At 36.1% G+C, this 18,301-nt stretch overlaps 2 protein-coding genes across 7 annotated transcripts; one reads left to right on the forward strand and one right to left on the reverse strand.

Annotated features, from left to right (window-relative positions):
• Window positions 1-98: 98 nt before the first annotated feature.
• Window positions 99-5,366, reverse strand: LOC147483393 (2-oxoisovalerate dehydrogenase subunit beta 1, mitochondrial-like). Of its 6 annotated transcripts, none has more exons than XR_015206124.1 (14): window positions 5,101-5,366; window positions 3,484-3,595; window positions 3,240-3,275; window positions 3,090-3,149; window positions 2,829-2,886; window positions 2,658-2,755; window positions 2,208-2,297; window positions 2,028-2,096; window positions 1,864-1,950; window positions 1,675-1,770; window positions 1,515-1,592; window positions 810-883; window positions 470-556; window positions 99-356 (listed from the first exon to the last, which is right to left on the reverse strand). XR_015206124.1 is itself a non-coding variant. In XM_086580619.1 (13 exons), exons 1-13 carry the CDS (start codon window positions 5,265-5,267, stop codon window positions 321-323), a joined length of 1,074 nt encoding a protein of 357 aa, XP_086436745.1. In that variant the 5' UTR covers window positions 5,268-5,366; the 3' UTR covers window positions 99-320. The 6 variants fall into 6 exon arrangements, 2 of the variants coding, with proteins under 2 accessions (XP_086436745.1, XP_086436746.1); XR_015206122.1 differs by having other exon boundaries at window positions 1,462-1,592; XR_015206121.1 differs by having other exon boundaries at window positions 212-356; window positions 810-876; window positions 1,462-1,592.
• A 5,612-nt stretch (window positions 5,367-10,978) lies between these two features.
• Window positions 10,979-12,281, forward strand: LOC147483394 (GATA transcription factor 5-like). The gene is made up of 2 exons (XM_086579921.1): window positions 10,979-11,294; window positions 11,430-12,281. Exons 1-2 carry the CDS (start codon window positions 11,145-11,147, stop codon window positions 12,141-12,143), a joined length of 864 nt encoding a protein of 287 aa, XP_086436047.1. The 5' UTR covers window positions 10,979-11,144; the 3' UTR covers window positions 12,144-12,281.
• Window positions 12,282-18,301: the final 6,020 nt, after the last annotated feature.

The raw sequence follows: 18,301 nt of genomic DNA on the forward strand, positions 1-18,301 counted from the left end.
GGTTGGCTTTCTTGAACCACTAGGCTGGAAGATCACACTAATGAGCATGAAATTCATCTTGCATCGTTGGGGATCATGTCAGATTGAAGATATCTAGATCGTGTTAATACATTGGGACCTTTCTTAGTTCTTTGCAAAAATAATTAACGGGTCTACAAGATCAAACAATGATTCACAGTTGGTCGGTTGGTGGGTTTTAACTCAAGTAATCTGAGTGACGGAGTCCCGTTTATCTTTGGATATATTACATATGAAGAAGTGGGCAACCAAAATTCCTCACGAGACCCTTTAAGTCCTTTAAGTAGCATACTTCATGTGTTCTAGTAATTCACAGTTGCTTTGATCGCGTCGAAGATCTGCATTTAATTTGGGTGACAAGATATATGTATCAAAAGAAATGAAAGTCAATTGGTAGGAGGATGTCTTAGGAACTGGAATCAACAAACATAACAGATTGATGGTAACTTACTTTATTCTTGGTTGGCATATAAAATGGCTCGAAAACAAGAGGAAATGGAGTGTCAAGTCCGCAGATTCTGGCTATAGGAGCTTCTAGCTGCAAATACACCGCCAAGTCATTTTCACATTCTTAACGCAAAGACCATTAAACAGCACATTTACCTGTAACTAACATCTGATTTATCACTAATCATGTCATTGTATAAAGTACTACCATGGCTTTGTTGAGCCTATTTTTTGGGCCTTCAACTATCCAACAACATTTACCACCACTAACAGGCACAGTAACCAGACATAAAGTTTCCAGAAAATATGTACTGAAACCATTGACTTGACATTGGGAAAGATACCGAAAATAAGCTCAAGCCATATAACTTCCCTTAAAAGCATTTCATGCTACACAAATCCTCTCTCCACCTGAAAACTACATAAGCAAAAATCTGAGCGGAAATTGAAGGTGTAGTTTTCAAGCAGCACGATGTGAGTGAGACCAACCATTCTAGTGCAATTAAAAAATTCAGCATATTAAATCATCTTACTGAAACCAATACAAGCCCAAGAACAGTAAAAGACAACTAATACCATATTCTTGTGGGATGTTACTTATGAAAGTTAAGGCACCCATTATGAAAACATGAAAGAGTGAAAATGGTAGCTCACTTTGCTCTAACCCTCTCTTGGTCTAAGATATGTTCGAGTCATTGTGAGGATGGATGTTGTATCTTAACTTGTTGGTAATTTGCTTGTGAACCTGAGTTCGAATATGATTTGGTTCTTCCATTTTTAACAAAGAGGAAATGATGATTGTCATAACAACGCTGAAGCACTTTCCATAATATTAACATTTGCAAGATAGTCTCAATGTTTCAGAGCAATCCATGTAATCAGTTAGTCATCAAGTAAGAAGAAAAGTCTTTGACATGTAAAACAATATAATAGTGACTAGTGACTGGCATTCATGTAGAACACGTTAGTAATCTATTCAGGATTGATGGTAGATACCTAAGAGTCCCAGCTGAGCTGGTGAAGAAGTTTATTTGTACAAAACCGCTTACCCTCAAGAAGCAACTCTCAGAAATTGAAGCAGCAATTTCAGCACCAAAGCCTCCAGTTATTGGCGCTTCGTGGCTAACCTATCAATGGGACAACATAAACTTGGTTAAACTGCAGGAGCCACAATCAGATAAACAATTTCTATGGGAGTATCTCACTCACAAGTAGCTTTCCGGTCTTTCTGACAGAGGCTTCTACTGTTTCTTTGTCCCATGGGATCAAGGTTTTTAGGTCTATTAGCTCACAAGATATTCCATCCTGCAAAAGTTTGTACGTCAAGAGAGAGCTTGCAAGGAAGGAGGTAAATAATGAGATCTTATATCCTTAAGGTCAATACATACTGAATCTGACCTTTTCAGCATCAATGCATGCCTGTTCCATGAGAGCAAGTTGAGCTCCCCACCCCACTAGTGTTATGTCACTTCCTAGACGAATTACCTGGGATGACAGGATACACAATTAGATGTTTCAATCTAGAAAGGTTGATCGGATAATATCACGTTAAGGTCAAATACCTCTGCCTTGGACAACGGCAACATATAATCATGCTCAGGAACGTCTTCCACCGCCAAGCGGTAAAGCCACTGGAAATCCAAACTACATTAAGCTTTATGGTTGAGTTCTAGGGAGTAAATTATGGTTGAGTTCTAGGGTGTAAAAAATTTACTAAGTTCTATGAGCAAATAATACAATACCTTTGGCTCAAAGAAAATGGTAGGATTCGGGTCACGTATGCATGCCAGTAACAACCCTTTTGCTTGTTGTGGACTACGAGGAATGACAACCTATAAAGTAAAGGTTCAGGAGGTTCCGAACATAAAGAGAATTCGATTTTGGTTCAGATGAAACACTCAAAGATGCAGTTAATCGAATCCAAGAATCTAGGAGAAATCAATCCCTATATTCTAACGATTCATTTGGGAGTCAGCTGAGGTTCAGTACAATTGCATAAATCATCAAGTCTTTGTTCTCTCAATTTCAGTAAAAAGTTCCGAGTATTAGTAAAACGTTATCAGTTTCATCAAACAACTAAACCTGAGAACCTCTGATTTGTAACTTAGAAGGTTCAACCTTATCCAGGGAATTTGATCAACGGAAACAGCCAGAAGCAAGCACACAAAATTATAGGGAAATTTGAGACAGACCTTTAGACCTGGAACATGGCAGAAGAAAGCCTCTGGCGACTGCGAGTGATAATGCCCACCGTGGCCTACAGCTCCATAAGGGGATCTTATTGTCAAACCTGAAAGTAAATCAACTCTTAACACCGGAATATGAGATATCAAGTTGAGTAGTACACCATAAAGAGACTCAACCTCCACAGTTAAATTGATTCCCACTACGGTATCTGAACTTGGCAGCTTCACTGACGATCTGAAAATTACAGATTCTTCAGTACGTGAAGATTATTTGATTAGAGTCTTTATGTGAAGAGAAAATGCATGCCGTTGTAGTCCAGCCTGGTTAGGATACCTGACTTTCACCCAGGTAGACCCGTGTTGAAATCCTGGTAAGTTGCAGCAACGGCACTTTGTTTTTCTCAGTAAAAAATAAATAAAGAGAGAGAAAACGCTTGCCTGATCAAAAGCGGGAAAAATGTAATCTGCAAACTGAATTTCTGCAATAGCTCGGTTCCCCTGTCACATTCAAGGATAATGTCAAGTTTAAACGAGAAGAGGTGAACTAGTGAAACTGCCAATTAGATATCATGAAATTTTTGAACATACCATTGCTGCCAGACCAATTCCAAAACCAACTATACCCTGCAAGCATTAAGGACAATTAGAGCCATATTTCTTAAATGATATAAGGCATCTTTGCGTACAGTACAGGGCAGGACACTTGACTGCTCTGAAGTGACAAGAAAGAAAAATACTCCGAAACCTATTGGTTCTGATACCATTACTAGTCTAACCAGCACAAAATCCACATCTCAAGCTGAAGCTATTATGACGATTGGCGATACAACACCTGTTCACATAGAGGGGTATTGAAAACCCTGTTTTTACCAAATCGATCAGCCAATCCCGTTGTGCACCGGAAAACCCCACCAAAACCAACATCTTCTCCGAACAGATAAGCACTGAAAGAAAAAATATGAACTATTGAGGGTGACTAAAGACTCCAAATAAAACGAAGAAGCAGAAAGTGACCATTCACGTCGAAAATGAAATTATCTAGTTATTAACAAATTCACTCATATATGTCTTTGCTGTAATGATTGTATTATTCAAAATAATGCACTGAAACTACTGATTTTAACTCCGGTATTTCATATACAAAAGTCAAGCAGTTTACAGATTGTAACTGATGGTTGTCATCATTTCTCTGACCATTTGACAATCAAAAACAATACTGGTTTAGTAATGTATTCAAATTAATCATACAAAAGGCAAAACGAAGCAATAATGCACATTCAGCAGAGGAATTAAGTTAATACTCATTTCACCAAAATAACATCAAGTTGCTTCATATTTAGATCATGACATTGTCTATATATCAGTAATGGAATTCCTATACACATCGACGTGACTATAAGGCATTAGAAAATAACAAGAACACAAGAGTACCCACATTCCCCAACTAGCTGGTGTACTTCGATCAGTTTGAAGATCAAAACGATTACGATTTAATGTTTCAAAAGCTATTGTGCCACCAATGATTACACTTATATTCACGTCTATCTAGCTAACATGTAATGACCCGCGAGAAACTGCAATCGAACTTTAGGAGTTCCTAATGAAGATCATTTAGCTATGGCTGAGCCTAGTTTCATACTACTAGTTTATAGATCCCTAGAGGCCATTGTCACCCTTTATATCTGTGAGCACTGTCTATGTTTTTATTACAGGTTCTCACTTTCTCAGTACATCAGTTTGAGGCACAATTATTCAATGTTAAAATAATTTCATTTAAAGCCGAAAATGGGTATCTAGCGGTTTTTCTTGAGTGCATTTCCAATAGCTGCTAAGCAACTCCATACTTTCGTCAAAGTCTTCACTAACGATAATATTATTCTCTTCTTCCTTAGATATAAAATATGAGGAAATGTAAAAAACAAACAAATCCATCAAGCTGTATTTAAAAGTAACAACTTCGCCTAGATGCTTGATTTGTAAAAAAAAATGAATATAAATTGAATTCGGCCACTTACTGACTTGCAAAAATCCATAATTCTGCAATTCAAAATGGGGTTCGTCTGTTCATAGACTACAATTTCCATGAGCTTACATTAACTCTGTTGTGACGAAACACATAGCTTTTAAAAATTACAACAGCCACAAGTTCATGCTAATTCATCCAAGCTAAATTGGTTTCTGTCCAAATTACAAGTTCCTCAAGAAATGCATCAGGTTTATCATTCATTATGCTTTCATTGTAGAAAAACTAAGCAAAAGGTGGTTTATAATTCGTTATGTCATTAAGCAATAGAATCATAAACATAAGAAGCAATTTACATGTTTAAGTTACAAAGAAAATGAGCTGGTAATATAACTTACAAGCATGATCAGTAGCTAAAAAGTTTAAAAAACTAAAATTTAGCATAGATAAAAAGAAAATAAGACTTGGGAATTGTTAGAAACATACCGGGGATCAGTTTCAAGTGCAATATGAAGAGCTTGATTGATTGCAGTGAAGAGATTCACAGTTTTCCCACTCTGTTGAACCTTTTGTTCTTCACAAATGGTTGAATAATATCTTGTTTTAGAAATTGATGAAGCCCATTTTCCTAATCTTTTCAATGTATTTGCCATGATGATTGTTCAGTTGGTTGTTGGATTATTTGAGGATGCTCAGTTTTTTCTGGTAAACTTTCCACGTTAGATTTCAGGATAAACATAACCAGGATATATACAGCAAAACATTTCGATAAATTAGCGTTTCAAAACGAGATATACCGCAGATTGTGACACAAGTAATCTGCGATATATACTTGCTCTAATTTAAAATTCATATCAACCCCGTTTTACTGTCAATTTTCAAGTATTGGTCATTATTAGATTGCCGGTATATACTTACACCTCCCTCAACAAGAATTATAGGAGAAGTATCTGTTTTCAAAATTAAATGAATAATCCAATTTCTAGAAGGAGCTGTCTTCAAACTTTCCCTATACAAAGAATAAAACTGCTAGAGTATGCGGGATTATGGGTGCGTTAGCATCTAGAGCCTTGGTTATAGACTCTGCCCTGTTTACTATAGAATTTAGTTACAAATAATACCACTAAATTCCAGTCATTCAATCTCAATCAAATCCCGTCATTAAAAAAAAAAAAAAACTAAATAAAATTCTATAAAGGGTACACATTCCTATATTAATCGCATTATTCCACTATAATTCTCCCTCTGTATAAACTGTGAAGTGTGTCAGTGTGTGTTTCTGTGTGTGTGTGTGTCTGGATAGGGGTCTTAAACACTACTTTTTCAATTGATTATTTCATTATTCCAAGGCAGATTTGGGAAAACAAGGATAAAAATTGGTTCATATTATAATGGAAAACGTCGAACCCAAAATCACCTGATTTTTGTTAAAAACTAAATAAAGTAGCAACAATTCAAATCCGGTAAAGCTTAATTCGGGCCAAATCAGGCCTGTTGAAACCCCGGCCTATACTTAATTACTTAAAGAAATAATTTAGATCTGTAGTATGTTTAGTTTATTATTGTGCCGACTGATTATCCGAGAACTGATTAAAATCTGTGTTTGATTCAGGGAACAAGCAGTGCAGTACATAAAGAGTACCGAGCTTCATATTTGAAAACTCTAAGTGACTCTAATGAAAGGACTGAACGTAACCAAAAGTCCAAAATCGACCACAAAAAAATCATCACTATTGATGGGTTCCAAGCGGATCCACTCTAATTACTATCCAAAATGTCCTAATCCTGAACTCACTGTGGATCTGTGGGAGGTGGCAGCCATTCCGACAACCCTCACTATCCTGATGAAGTAAGTGGCCTTTACGTGCGAGGAATTGGTGACATGGGCTGGATTCATGTCTCTCGGGGTCTCTTGTAATTAATATTAGAGATGCAGTAAATATCATACAAAATATCGCAATATGTATTGAGATTTCAAGAAAAAATATATAAATATCACGATATATTTAAAGATATATATGACTGTAAATATCGATGATATTTATAATATTTGTGATATTTAGTGATATTTGGGGATATCTGGTGATATTTTGTATAGATAATAACTTTATTTAATATTTATCGTTATATTTCAAATAAATATAAATTATATATCATGATTTATTAATAAATATCCAAAATATCTATGATATTTATTGATATTTTAAATATATCTACGATATTTATATATGAAATAATGTCAAATATCTCTAAAGAAAAAAATATATCTACGATATATATCCATAAATCAGAAATTGATATTTTATCAAAATTAATATAATCGATATTTTATCTTGATATTTTGTACTATGCTACATATAATGAGCACTACAAGAGTATTGAGTATCGTGTTGTTGCAAACGGAAGCAAGATCGGATTTCAGTTCTCATATTTGTCAGCCCAAGGCCTCATGATGTAATTGGCCCGTTACCAGAAGTTTTGGAAAAGGGGGAGAAAGCAGGTTTTATTTTCCAATGCCAAACATTTTTTCCACAAGCTCCATGATGGGAAGATGACCAAAGACTTTAATTGTAGCCGGATTAAAAACAAAAATGACATTATTATGGCCGGGTCAGGAATTGACCTTTAATTGTAATCCTGTTATCCTTTAATAGTAGGCTAAATCTATGGTGCGCAGGTCGTATGGTATGCTATCAAATCTGGGCCACTCATATCAAGGGGTGCGTGTGTATTGCATGGCAAAAGTACTGATCCAAAAGCCCACATTACCTGCGCACCATACATCTCGCGCACTGAAGACATGCTCTTAATAGTATGTGTGTGGTTCTAGCGAAAAAAAAAACAAAGAAGGACCAAAGACTTTGCAATGATATGAGTTTGAGTCCATGAGCTGTGTTCAGCATGTTGTATGTTAGGTGCCTAAAAAGTTGGTACAGAGTAGTCTGTTCGTGTCTAATTTCCTTACAAGTCACTCCATGACAAAAATGGTAATTATGAATCTATGGATTGAGATTGCAAAAAAGTACTTTTCTCACCTTCATCTTCTACATGGAGTGGCATGGTGCAATGTTTTACATCTACAGGCCCAAGCACTAGTTAAGGGGTGAGCGCCCTCTAGGCTTCTCAGTTACACAGTTTGGTTTGTACAGCTAGCTAATTATTGTCACCAACTAGCATAAAATATATTAGCGTAGAAATATATGCAGTTCGGTTCACTCTTAAATCACTACTATGACCATATTGAAATTTAATACTAACGTACAATCTGTGCATTTTCATCATCGCCAACGCCCAACCGATGTCAACAAAGAAATATGTAATTAAATGTTTAATATAACACAGCAATCAGCGGCAAAAAGAAATGTTAGAAATTAACACAACAATCAGCGGCAAAAAGAAATATTAGAAAATAACACAACAATCAGCAGCATAAATAAATTCAAAGCTATAAAAATTCATACCGAGGAATGACAGCACCGTTAGCAACATTTTAACTTTTCATTTCTAAACCATCTGCGTTTATTAGCCTTCAACACATTCACACGCAGACGTTATTTGAAGTTTTGAACTATCTGCCATTCACAACAGATTCAGAATTCACAACAGATTGACACAGAGAAGTTAATTGAACTGGAATGTGGATCAAAACTTGATGCGACAGAGCAACTATGGGCGTATCTCTTGGACTTCAATATGTGGGCCATTTTTGCAGGTGAGAATGCCATTTTGGGCCTACAGTCTCACGCTGTCACGGGCATATCTTTTGAATTTTGATCAACTTGTAGGTATAATTAGCTCGCAAACATGTAAACAAACTAACAAAGCATAGTATTGAATTTTGAAACTCACAAGTCAGAACTAATAACCAAAATTTCAAATGTGTTAGCCATTACAATGTTTATCTTTTGGAGTCGATTGTGATGCAATGCTTATATTATTTCTAAAAAAAATGGTAGAACTTTTTCGAATTTTTTTGGTAAGCCGGAAAATAAACAAAGTATGTACTGATCTCCACATGTAAGCACTAACTTCAATTAAAAACTCTTCTCACACTCGCTCGTCACTCTCAAGTCTCAAGTGCAATGATTCTTTGAAGAAAAAAAAAAAACTCGTCTCATTATTTAACGTCTATTAGTTTCGATATATTGAAACCAATAAGGCAAGATACATCAAGTTTATTTAGATCAATTATGTTGAAAATTATTCTCCAAACCCACCTTATAAAACTCCACAGAAAGCAAAAACAATCAATGAGCTAATTAAATGAAGAATATCCCAACAATGAAGAAAATCCCCGATTTTGGTATCGGTGCTTGCTTAGTTTTTTCTGCCGTTAACTTCAATAAAAAAAATGTATGCTGCTCTATCCAAATTCATATGCCATTGCTCACTAGAGTTTTGTTTATGTTTACCGTTACCAGCATGGCATCACAAGTGTTACCTCTCAATTCTTAATTCACAACGGTTCCTGCCTTCCAATTCAATTCAAAGTGTGTTAATTGCTGCACACAAAGGTCACACGATGGAGAAGAAGGGAACGTACTAGTTAATTAATACCGTGGGTCAATTTGATGTCATACAAGAACTGTGTTAAATTTGGTTGAAATGACGGAGAAGTTAGACAAGAGCCGTTAGATTAAGATGATCTAAGAGTCAGAAAATTGAGTTAAACTCGAGTCAAATAAAGTTGAGTGCCAGGAACCGGTCCACTTCACTGGCTTTATCGAATGTAAAGGGTTAAACACTTGGACCCCAACAAGCATTTAGTCGAGGCCAGCCCAATAACAAAGAGTGCTAAAGTTGACCAGGCTTAGGGGGCTCCATGACTACGTATCTACTCTCTAGACTCTAGGAATTGAGTTTTGCTGTCCCTAAATTATGTATTAGCTATCCCAAACTGTTATAACCTTTGATCTTGTGCTTCGAGATTATACACACCTATTCACAAACGTGTATATCGACAGTCACCGTCGTTTTTGGATAATTACATACACAATTTTGGGACAGCAAAACCGGACTCAGTCTCTACATACTTCGGAGATTTCAATTTCGTTGGGCAGTTGTTAAAATATTTTTGGTGTTTCGCGTGTATTCGGCATAGGGGTGATAAAAGAGCTGGGCTGGGGCTAGCCCGCCCCTCAAACCATAAAAATCCTCATGATTGAGAGTCGCGTAAGTCCGCCCCTATTTTGTATTGAGGGCCGGGTCGAACAGGGTCAAACATACTCAAGTCCTTAATCCGTCCCTCGACCCTCATTTTTTAGGGCCAAATGAGGGCTGGGTTGGGCCCGATCTAATTATACTTTACTATTTTATTTTATTTTTTGTAATTTTTTATTGATTTTTATCATTCTTTGATTATGTATATCAATTTTAACTAAGTATACAAAACTAATTATTGTGTCTTTTAAAAATAAATAAAAATAAAACTAGATAGAGATGGTGGAAAAGATGATATTTTTAAAATATCTATATTTTTCATACTTAACTATGTTGTTAGGTTGGATTTGCTTTTATGTATGACTTGTATACCTATCATTAAATCAATTACAAAAAACGCATATATTATATTATGTTCTAATCTATCCCTATTGAAAACTAATTTAGTGATTTGTTTTTTTTATACAATTTATATAATTAGAGTATAATACATACATATAATGTAAAATAACAAGAAAACGTATGAGGGCCAATTGAGAGCTAGTGAGGGGTTAATGAGGGCCGGGCTCATACTTCAGAACCTAGGCCCTAGCCCGCCCTTTATAGGCATGAGAGTCGGGCCGATCTGCCTCAAATCTGTGAGGGCCAACTTTTGAGGGTTTGAACATACAATTTTGAGGGCCGAATCGGGGCGGGTTGAGGGCCTGAGGGCCAAATTATCACTCCATTTCGGCACAATAAATATACATTTGCAGACCACACACTCAAACAATTTCCGAAAACTCCAAAAATTTCACTATTTTTTTTTTCAAGTTTTTTGACTTATCAGAATTACGAAAAATTCAAAATTCATGACCATGATGCTCAATGCCTTATTAATGATGAGGAGCGAGCACACCAGAAAGCTATTCAAATTTCAAACAAGTGGTGACAATAGCCGCTATCCTTATCAAAGGACTATGCTCTCAAATTCAATCAATTTTTCCTCAATTATTCTTCAAATCAAATAAAAATTTCTTCAATTATTCTTTACCCAACACTCCTGACACAGTGACACATGTGGAATCAAGCCATAGTCACCGAACCAACCACAAGTTAATCAATCCATTTACACATGTACCAAAACAAGGACAAATGCATCAATTTTTCTTGAAGCACCCAAACCACCTTTAAATTTCAAACGTTATTTAATTTGACAAAAATCGTATCGTATAGGTTGCTTTGTCTGCCGACACACAAAGACGAGGTCATAATAAAAAGGGCACCACTCTGCACACTTAACGCCTCTCTCCACTTTTTTGTAACGCTCATTTCTGTGGATTTCAAAACTTGCCCATTCTGTTTCTCACCTTTTTCTTGCAAAGGGGGTTATGGATTTTTGCAGGAATGTATCAGTTTCTGGTGGTTTGCCTTCTGAATACCAGCCAGAACAAGTTATTTCTCCTGCCTATTCTAAGCTCAATGGTACAACAACAACTTATTCTTCTTCCCTTGATGACTTATTCCCTATTCAAAATACTGTGAGTATATTTTTAGAGTTTCTTTGGCTTTTTGGTGTTCTAGTAAACTAGTACTCTAACTTGAATGGGGCTTGTTTTCTTCTTATGTAAAGTTGACATTTTTATCTTAATTTGTGATGATTTTGGGTTTTGCAGGAGGGTGATGTTAGTTTAGAATGGCTATCGGCTTTTGTTGAAGATTGTTTATCAAGTAGTGGAAACTGCATAGCAGCAGCACCAGTTATTAGTCACGAGCAAATAACCAACACCCCAACAACACCTCCCCAACCACCAAAACCTTCTGAAAAAACGTTAACCTCTCAAGTCCCATCACCATTTCAAGAGTTTTCAATTCCAGGGAAAGCAAGAACCAAAAGAAAAAGAAGCCCAACAAACCCAACAACCAAATTAAGTACTACTTTTTCTCATTTACACACAAAAAATCAACCTTCTTTCCACCATGTGATATCTTCTGACCCTCCATTACTGCACCAAGAATATTGGTTAGCTGATAGTGAGCTTATTAATGTGCCAAAAAAGATGAAAGAAGATAGTAGTGAAGAAGAAGAAGAAGAAGAAAACACAGAAGAAGAGAAGATGATAATGAGTAATGAAAATTTGGGCAGTTTGGGCAGCTTAGAAAGTAGTCAGGGTCAGCCAAGAAGGTGCACCCATTGTCTATCACAGAAGACCCCACAATGGAGGGCTGGACCTTTGGGTCCCAAGACATTGTGTAATGCATGTGGGGTGAGGTTTAAGTCGGGCAGGCTGTTGCCCGAGTATAGGCCAGCTAAGAGCCCAACTTTTGTGAGTTATATGCATTCTAATTCTCACAAGAAAGTTTTGGAGATGAGAATGTCCACTTCTTGAAGGGCTTCCTTCTTTTCCAGTGTAAAGCTTTAGGAGAAATTCAAATTCTACCTAGTCTTAGGTTTTTCCTGTTTTAGTAATATACTTGTATTAGTTCAGCTGGAATTTCATATATAATGTATGTCATTAAACTTTGCATTTTGGATTGTTTATTGCTTTTCTTTGAGTATGCAAATTTAGATATTCTCTAGGAAATTAAGGAACTCCCAAGACATTTTAGATATGCATTGTGTGGACTGTGACTGCATTTTATTTTAGATAGACACATTTCCCCTGAAAGCTTGAATATCTTGATTTATTTTATTTTTCAGGTTACCCAAAACTACTAAAAATGCAGAAAAGTACTGAATTTTAGTTTGTCGGTTTTTCTTCTAGAATTTTGGCGTTGCGAGACACAGAGTAAGCAATTCTTCTAGAAGGCGCGTTTGCACATTGCATTATACATTTATACCATTTATAAGAGCATATGACCCAACGGATGCAACATACTGTTTATACCATTTATAAGAGCATATGACCCAACGGATACAACATACTGTTGAGTTTCTTTTGTTCATTAACTCATTTAAGTTTGCTTGTGGAGAAAATTATGCATTGATGACGCTGTTTCCGCTCCAGTACCTATCTATTCATTCTATTGTCCGTTACCCGATATCTCACAATCCAAATCTGGTAGCCACTACAGCACACGCCAAATTGGCAGTTGAGCTAACATAATTTGATCTGCAATTTTGGCGTAATTGAATGCAAAATGCACGTAGCAAAGATTTTAGAATGTATTTGAGTGATATTTAATTGCACAGAAAGAAACATTGGGAGAAACATGGTCCCAAGTCCTAAGGGGATGGTTATATGAACTCCACTTAAAGTTACTCCAAATAAACTCCACCACTAAATATAATGAATTAGAAGCTAATTTTTGGTGGAGATGTTCTCTACATAATAGAGATTATCCTTACAAAAAATCAATTCATTTGAAGATGTACAACCTCGTCAAATATCATTTATAATGTTTTGAAATTATCCAACGGCCCATATTTGTTTAATTTCGGTATAACTTTTGACAAGGTTAAACATATTCAATTAAGTTGATTTTTTGTGGGGGCGTTCTTCATCATATTATGTATATCTCTATAAAAAAATTAGCTCTCAATTCATCTTATAAGTCCACTATTAGAAGTAGAATAACTTTGGAGTCACTATAAGGTGGAGTTAGTATAACCATCCCCAAGTCCTAACTCTAAGGACCTGCTTGATAAAATTTGAAGTAAGGATGTTTAAAATTGCCAGGTCCTAAATTGCTACCAAGCAGCGGCAAATAATGTTATCAAGCAGGCCTGGATGGCTTTACGTTTCATACTTTCCCTTTTCAATGAAATGTACGGCAATTCACAAGATTGGGTAATTACCAGTTTATCACCCAGTGCCAGTAGACGGCTTCATGCTAATATGCTATGTAAACCGCTCAACTCTTTCTCATGAGTTTGGAAAAGCTATCAAGATAAAGTAAGCACATCTTCCTTTCAACTGTCATACAAACTTACAAAGTACAAACCTTGCATTTGGAGCAACCTCTTTAAAGAGTCACCAAGAATGCTCACACCTTTATCACTAGTGATGGGCAATGGGCATACATGCAACTTCTTTATTCGTGACACAGTGACAGTACCAAGATGAAGTATAAACTCCACCTGTTTTCACCAATGTAGACTATAACACTAAATTGATTCTTGATGCAACATTTTACGGACTAAACAACGTAATATTTAGTAATTTGGTCTAATTTAGACCGAGTGCCCCCTAGACTAAGGAAGCATTGAAAATCTGAAATATCCTCTAAAATATAATGCTTTTATGAGTTCGTGGGATAATGTATCAAAAATTCCAAACTATTGGGTTTTGAGTAAAATAGTGATCAAATTGCATTTAGTCTTCGACGTTGGTGCAATTCTTAAAGGGGTTGCGTACTAAAATTGTGACATGTTACCAAGACATAAAATATCTCAAATGCACATCCTTGTTGAATGGGGGTGTAAATTGAAATCCTATATCAAAGTAATCGAACCCAAAATTTGAATTTCAAAACTGATTCATATTCCTTCTCCATTGTAAATTGCAAATTTGCCGACCCCAATTCAAATGAAGTTCTGTGCAATGTTTGCAGTCAAAAAAATACACAAACCTATTTTATTCTATTCTTTCAGTCGTGGAGTAGGGGCCATTTTGATTATTTTTCTTTTCATTTTGATTGGTGAACCATTCTTCCCGTTATTTTGGGGAAATATTGCAAAATCCAGTGTTTCCCTCTTCTTTCTTCAGAAAAAACAAATTATTCGGAGCGAGATAAGATTGTGTAGTCTGGCATGCACGCGTGCCTATTATCCTTTCAACAGTTTTAAGCAAGGCCCAAAATATCGATATCGATGAATATATCGGTGTATCTAAAAACCGATATATATCGGATATATATATCAGATATATCCATTTTTTTGGTGACTAGTCTAAACTATTTAAAATATTGGAAATATCGGATTTATATTAAAAAATAGTCAAAAAGTCAACCGATATATATCGATTATATCGGCGATATAAAGTTTCATATCGGAAATTCCGATATATATCGGAAAAAAGGATTCAATATTCGGTGGATATATATCGGAAATATCGATATCGGTGTACCAATTTACCGAGATATATCGACAATATTTTAGGCCTTGGTTTTAAGAGGGCGACTACAATACATGACCCAGCACAAAAAATCACTTCCGAAGTCAGTTGTGATTGGTGGGTTAAAAGAGAGAAGAAAGAGTGAGGAGAGAGAGACTTGTTATTTTATTGCAAGCAACCAATCAGAATCGACTTCGGACGTTTTTTTTGTACTGGGCCTGTGTTTTAGTTCTATCCCAGTTTGAAGGCTTCTCATGAATAGAAATGGAAATATTGGAAACCAGTTCTTAGATTCATGTATCCATATCAAGATGACTTATATACCCCCTTCTTGATTTCAAATTTCTTCATCTTATCCTTTTAAGTTCTAACCGATCTGTTTTCTCATGGTCAATTTGGTCAGTGGACTTTGCTATAGTAATTAGTCTCTCAAATGAGTTGACCAGTTTATAGCAGTTTTGTACACGACCCGTTAACCCGACATGAAATTAGCGGGTTTGGGTTGGAAAAAAAGGCTTTTGGGTCATTTAAGGGTTGACCCGAACCTGTCAAATAAATGGGTTAGGTTAGGGTCACATATGTTAACCCGAATAACCCATTAGTAGACCCGATTAGTTCTCGGGTCTAATGGGTCGGGTCATCAACCCGTAATCTGTATGACCTATTTTAAGATAAGTTTCATTATTTTTTAAAATCTCATTATCATAACAACCTAAAATAAACGACTAAAAAGAGAAGAATTAGCCATCATATTGATTCATTCGATAAATATATGTTTCATTATTCAATTATTATTGATATGTAATTGGATTATGAATTGTTTTTTTGATAAATAAAATCGTAAAATACTAAATATTTTGCATACAGGTTGTCTGTGAATCCAATCCAAAAATTATCTGAAATTGACCCGCTGGCTTAGCAAGTCACTCGTTAGGTAACCCGTTATATAGGCGGGTTGGGTTTGGGTTTGACAAACTCGACACGATTAGTAATTGGGTCGGATTTGGGTTTGCTCTCCTAACACGTGACCCAAATATGACACGACACGAATCCGACCCAACACGACCTATTGCCACCCTTACCAGTTTACAAGTCTTGGATAAGAATAGGGGTGGCAATGGGTCGTGTTGAGTCGGGTTCGTGTCGTGTTATATTCGGGTTACGTGTTAGGAGAGCAAACCCAAAACATGACCCAATTATTAATTGTGTCGAGTTTGTCAAACCCAAACCCAACCCGTCTATATAACGGGTTATCTAACAAGTGACGTATTAAACCAGCGGGTCAATTTTGGATCAGATTCACATATAACATGTATGCAAAATATTTAGTATTTCACGATTTTATTTATCAAAAATATGTCTTAATTCTCAAAAACTATCTATAATTCAATTACATATCAATGAAAATTGAATAACGAAACATATTTTTATCAAACGAATTAATATGACGGCTAATCTTTATCCTTTTAGTCGTTTATTTTAGGTAGTTGGGATTAGGGGTGGGAATTTGGTCCTAACGACCCTAACCCGACCGACCCGACCCTAAGCCCTATAAAGCCTTCACAACTAAAGCCCTCACAGAGTTTAAGGTAGAGCCGACCTGACCCTAAAGCCTTCTAGGGAAGGGCTAGGGCTAAGGTTCTGAAACATAGACATGACCCTAATTCAGCCCTAACCAAGCCCTAGTTATAGTTTTACATTTTCACTATAGATACACGTACTATAATTGTCTAACTCTTTGTTAAATATTTTAATTAAAATAACATTATCGTTTGTAATTTATCACTTATATTCAAGGGTACTTCTAATAATTTGTCTTATATAACAAAAATTTGTCAACCTATCTAGCAGCCATGAAGAACAATGAGCATTAGCCTAATAAAAAAAATAAGACTTTATTCCTTTGATCATCAAATCAAAGTCTAGAACTTATTATTCTCAATTTATTTTCCCACTTACTTCTTATAAATTATATTTTTATTCACATCCAAGCCAAGTCTAGAACTAAAGATTTCCGTCTACACCATTAAAGCGAAATACAGAGCAGACATTTGTAATACAGAAACCAAAAAAACAACTTATGTCTGAAAAATGACATTTGTAAAACGAAAAAAATATATAGGCCCGGCCCTAAAATCCGACCCTAAAATCCGGCCCTAAAGCCTTTAAAGAGGGCTTAGGGTAGGATGAGGCTTGAGATTTAGACTTATGACTTGGCCCGACCCGACCCTATGCTGACTTTAGGGCCGGGCTGACCCGACCTTAATATTTAAAGGGCTTTTAAATGTTTAGGGCCGGGCTAGCCCGACCCGGCCCATTGCCCACCCCTAGTTGGGATGATGAGATCTTAAAAAATAAAGAAACTTATCTTAAAATAGGTTATATAGGTTACGGGTTAATGACCCGACCTATTAGACCACAGAACAAATTGGGTCTACTAACGGGTTACTCGGGTTAACATATGTGACCCTAACACGCTAATTTCGTGTCGGGTTAGCAGGTCATGTACAAAACTGCCACCCTTAGATAAGATGTTGATAACCATCCATTTTTTTACTACTTGAGTTCAGCAGTCTATCATTTCGGGTTTTCTGGATGGGCTTAATTAATCACGGGAAAAAGTTTAAGCTCAACCCAAGAAGATTCAAATTTGATTTTTTTGTTTTTTAAGAAAATATTTAGAGGGTTAAGACAAACCCTAGCCTGAAGACTTACATTGCCCGAAAGCTCATCAACCTCGCCTTAAGACTCTCGCCAATGAGCAATTTTTTAATAGATCCAAAGGCCTCCACCTTGTCCATGAAGACTTGTGTTTACAGGAAGTAAAAATCCCAACTAATATTTGGTGGGATTCGAATTTGCAACCTCTCCTATGAAGAGAAGGGTACACAGCCAATTTAGCTAGAAGCTCTTGTGTAGATTCAAATTTGCTAATGTTGTTATGATTATCAGTTGGGTGCTGAAAAGTGAAAACTGGGTTTGGGCTTTGCAATACTAGGTCGAGGCTTTAAATTCTGGGTGCTGAAAACTCGTGGGACCTGCATTTGTTTGAACAAGCTACGAATTTTCTTTAAACAAGCTACGAATTCTCCATTTGTGGTACCTTTTCGCTTTCGCCTAAAACTAAATATGTTTCATAACAGACTTAGTCTGTAATTTTTTAGAATTTTGTAGAAGATAAGGTATAATCAACCCAATCAAGGCATCAATGAGTTGGTTGTGCACTCAAAAGAGTATTGTACGTTGGTTATATGCATTCATGATACATCCCAAAATGCACAAACCAGTGGTTGGTAATAAAAAAATGGATTTGTGTTATTTGAGCTATTGAATAAAAGATATCTTGCACCATGCTACTTAGAGTAGTACAAACTGCATTAGATAACTTGTAGAGTTGCCGTTGCAATGGAGTATGACTTAATTCCTACCTATCTTTACCATTCCGCCTTTCAGAGAAGAACGAAAAGCCCAAACCAGATATTGTCATAGGC

This window comes from Coptis chinensis, chromosome 8, assembly GCF_015680905.1.
Source record: "Coptis chinensis isolate HL-2020 chromosome 8, ASM1568090v1, whole genome shotgun sequence".
Lineage (NCBI taxonomy): Eukaryota > Viridiplantae > Streptophyta > Magnoliopsida > Ranunculales > Ranunculaceae > Coptis > Coptis chinensis.

Coding starts and splice junctions, on each gene's coding strand:
- LOC147483393 (XM_086580619.1), bottom strand. CDS start 5,267: ATGGCAAATACATTGAAAAGATTAGGAAAATGGGCTTCATCAATTTCT. Junction 3,150..3,239: donor GAATTGGTCTGGCAGCAATG/GTATGTTCAAAA, acceptor TGAATGTGACAG/GGGAACCGAGCTATTGCAGA. Junction 2,097..2,207: donor CCATTTTCTTTGAGCCAAAG/GTATTGTATTAT, acceptor TTGGATTTCCAG/TGGCTTTACCGCTTGGCGGT.
- LOC147483394 (XM_086579921.1), top strand. CDS start 11,145: ATGGATTTTTGCAGGAATGTATCAGTTTCTGGTGGTTTGCCTTCTGAA. Junction 11,295..11,429: donor TATTCCCTATTCAAAATACT/GTGAGTATATTT, acceptor TGGGTTTTGCAG/GAGGGTGATGTTAGTTTAGA.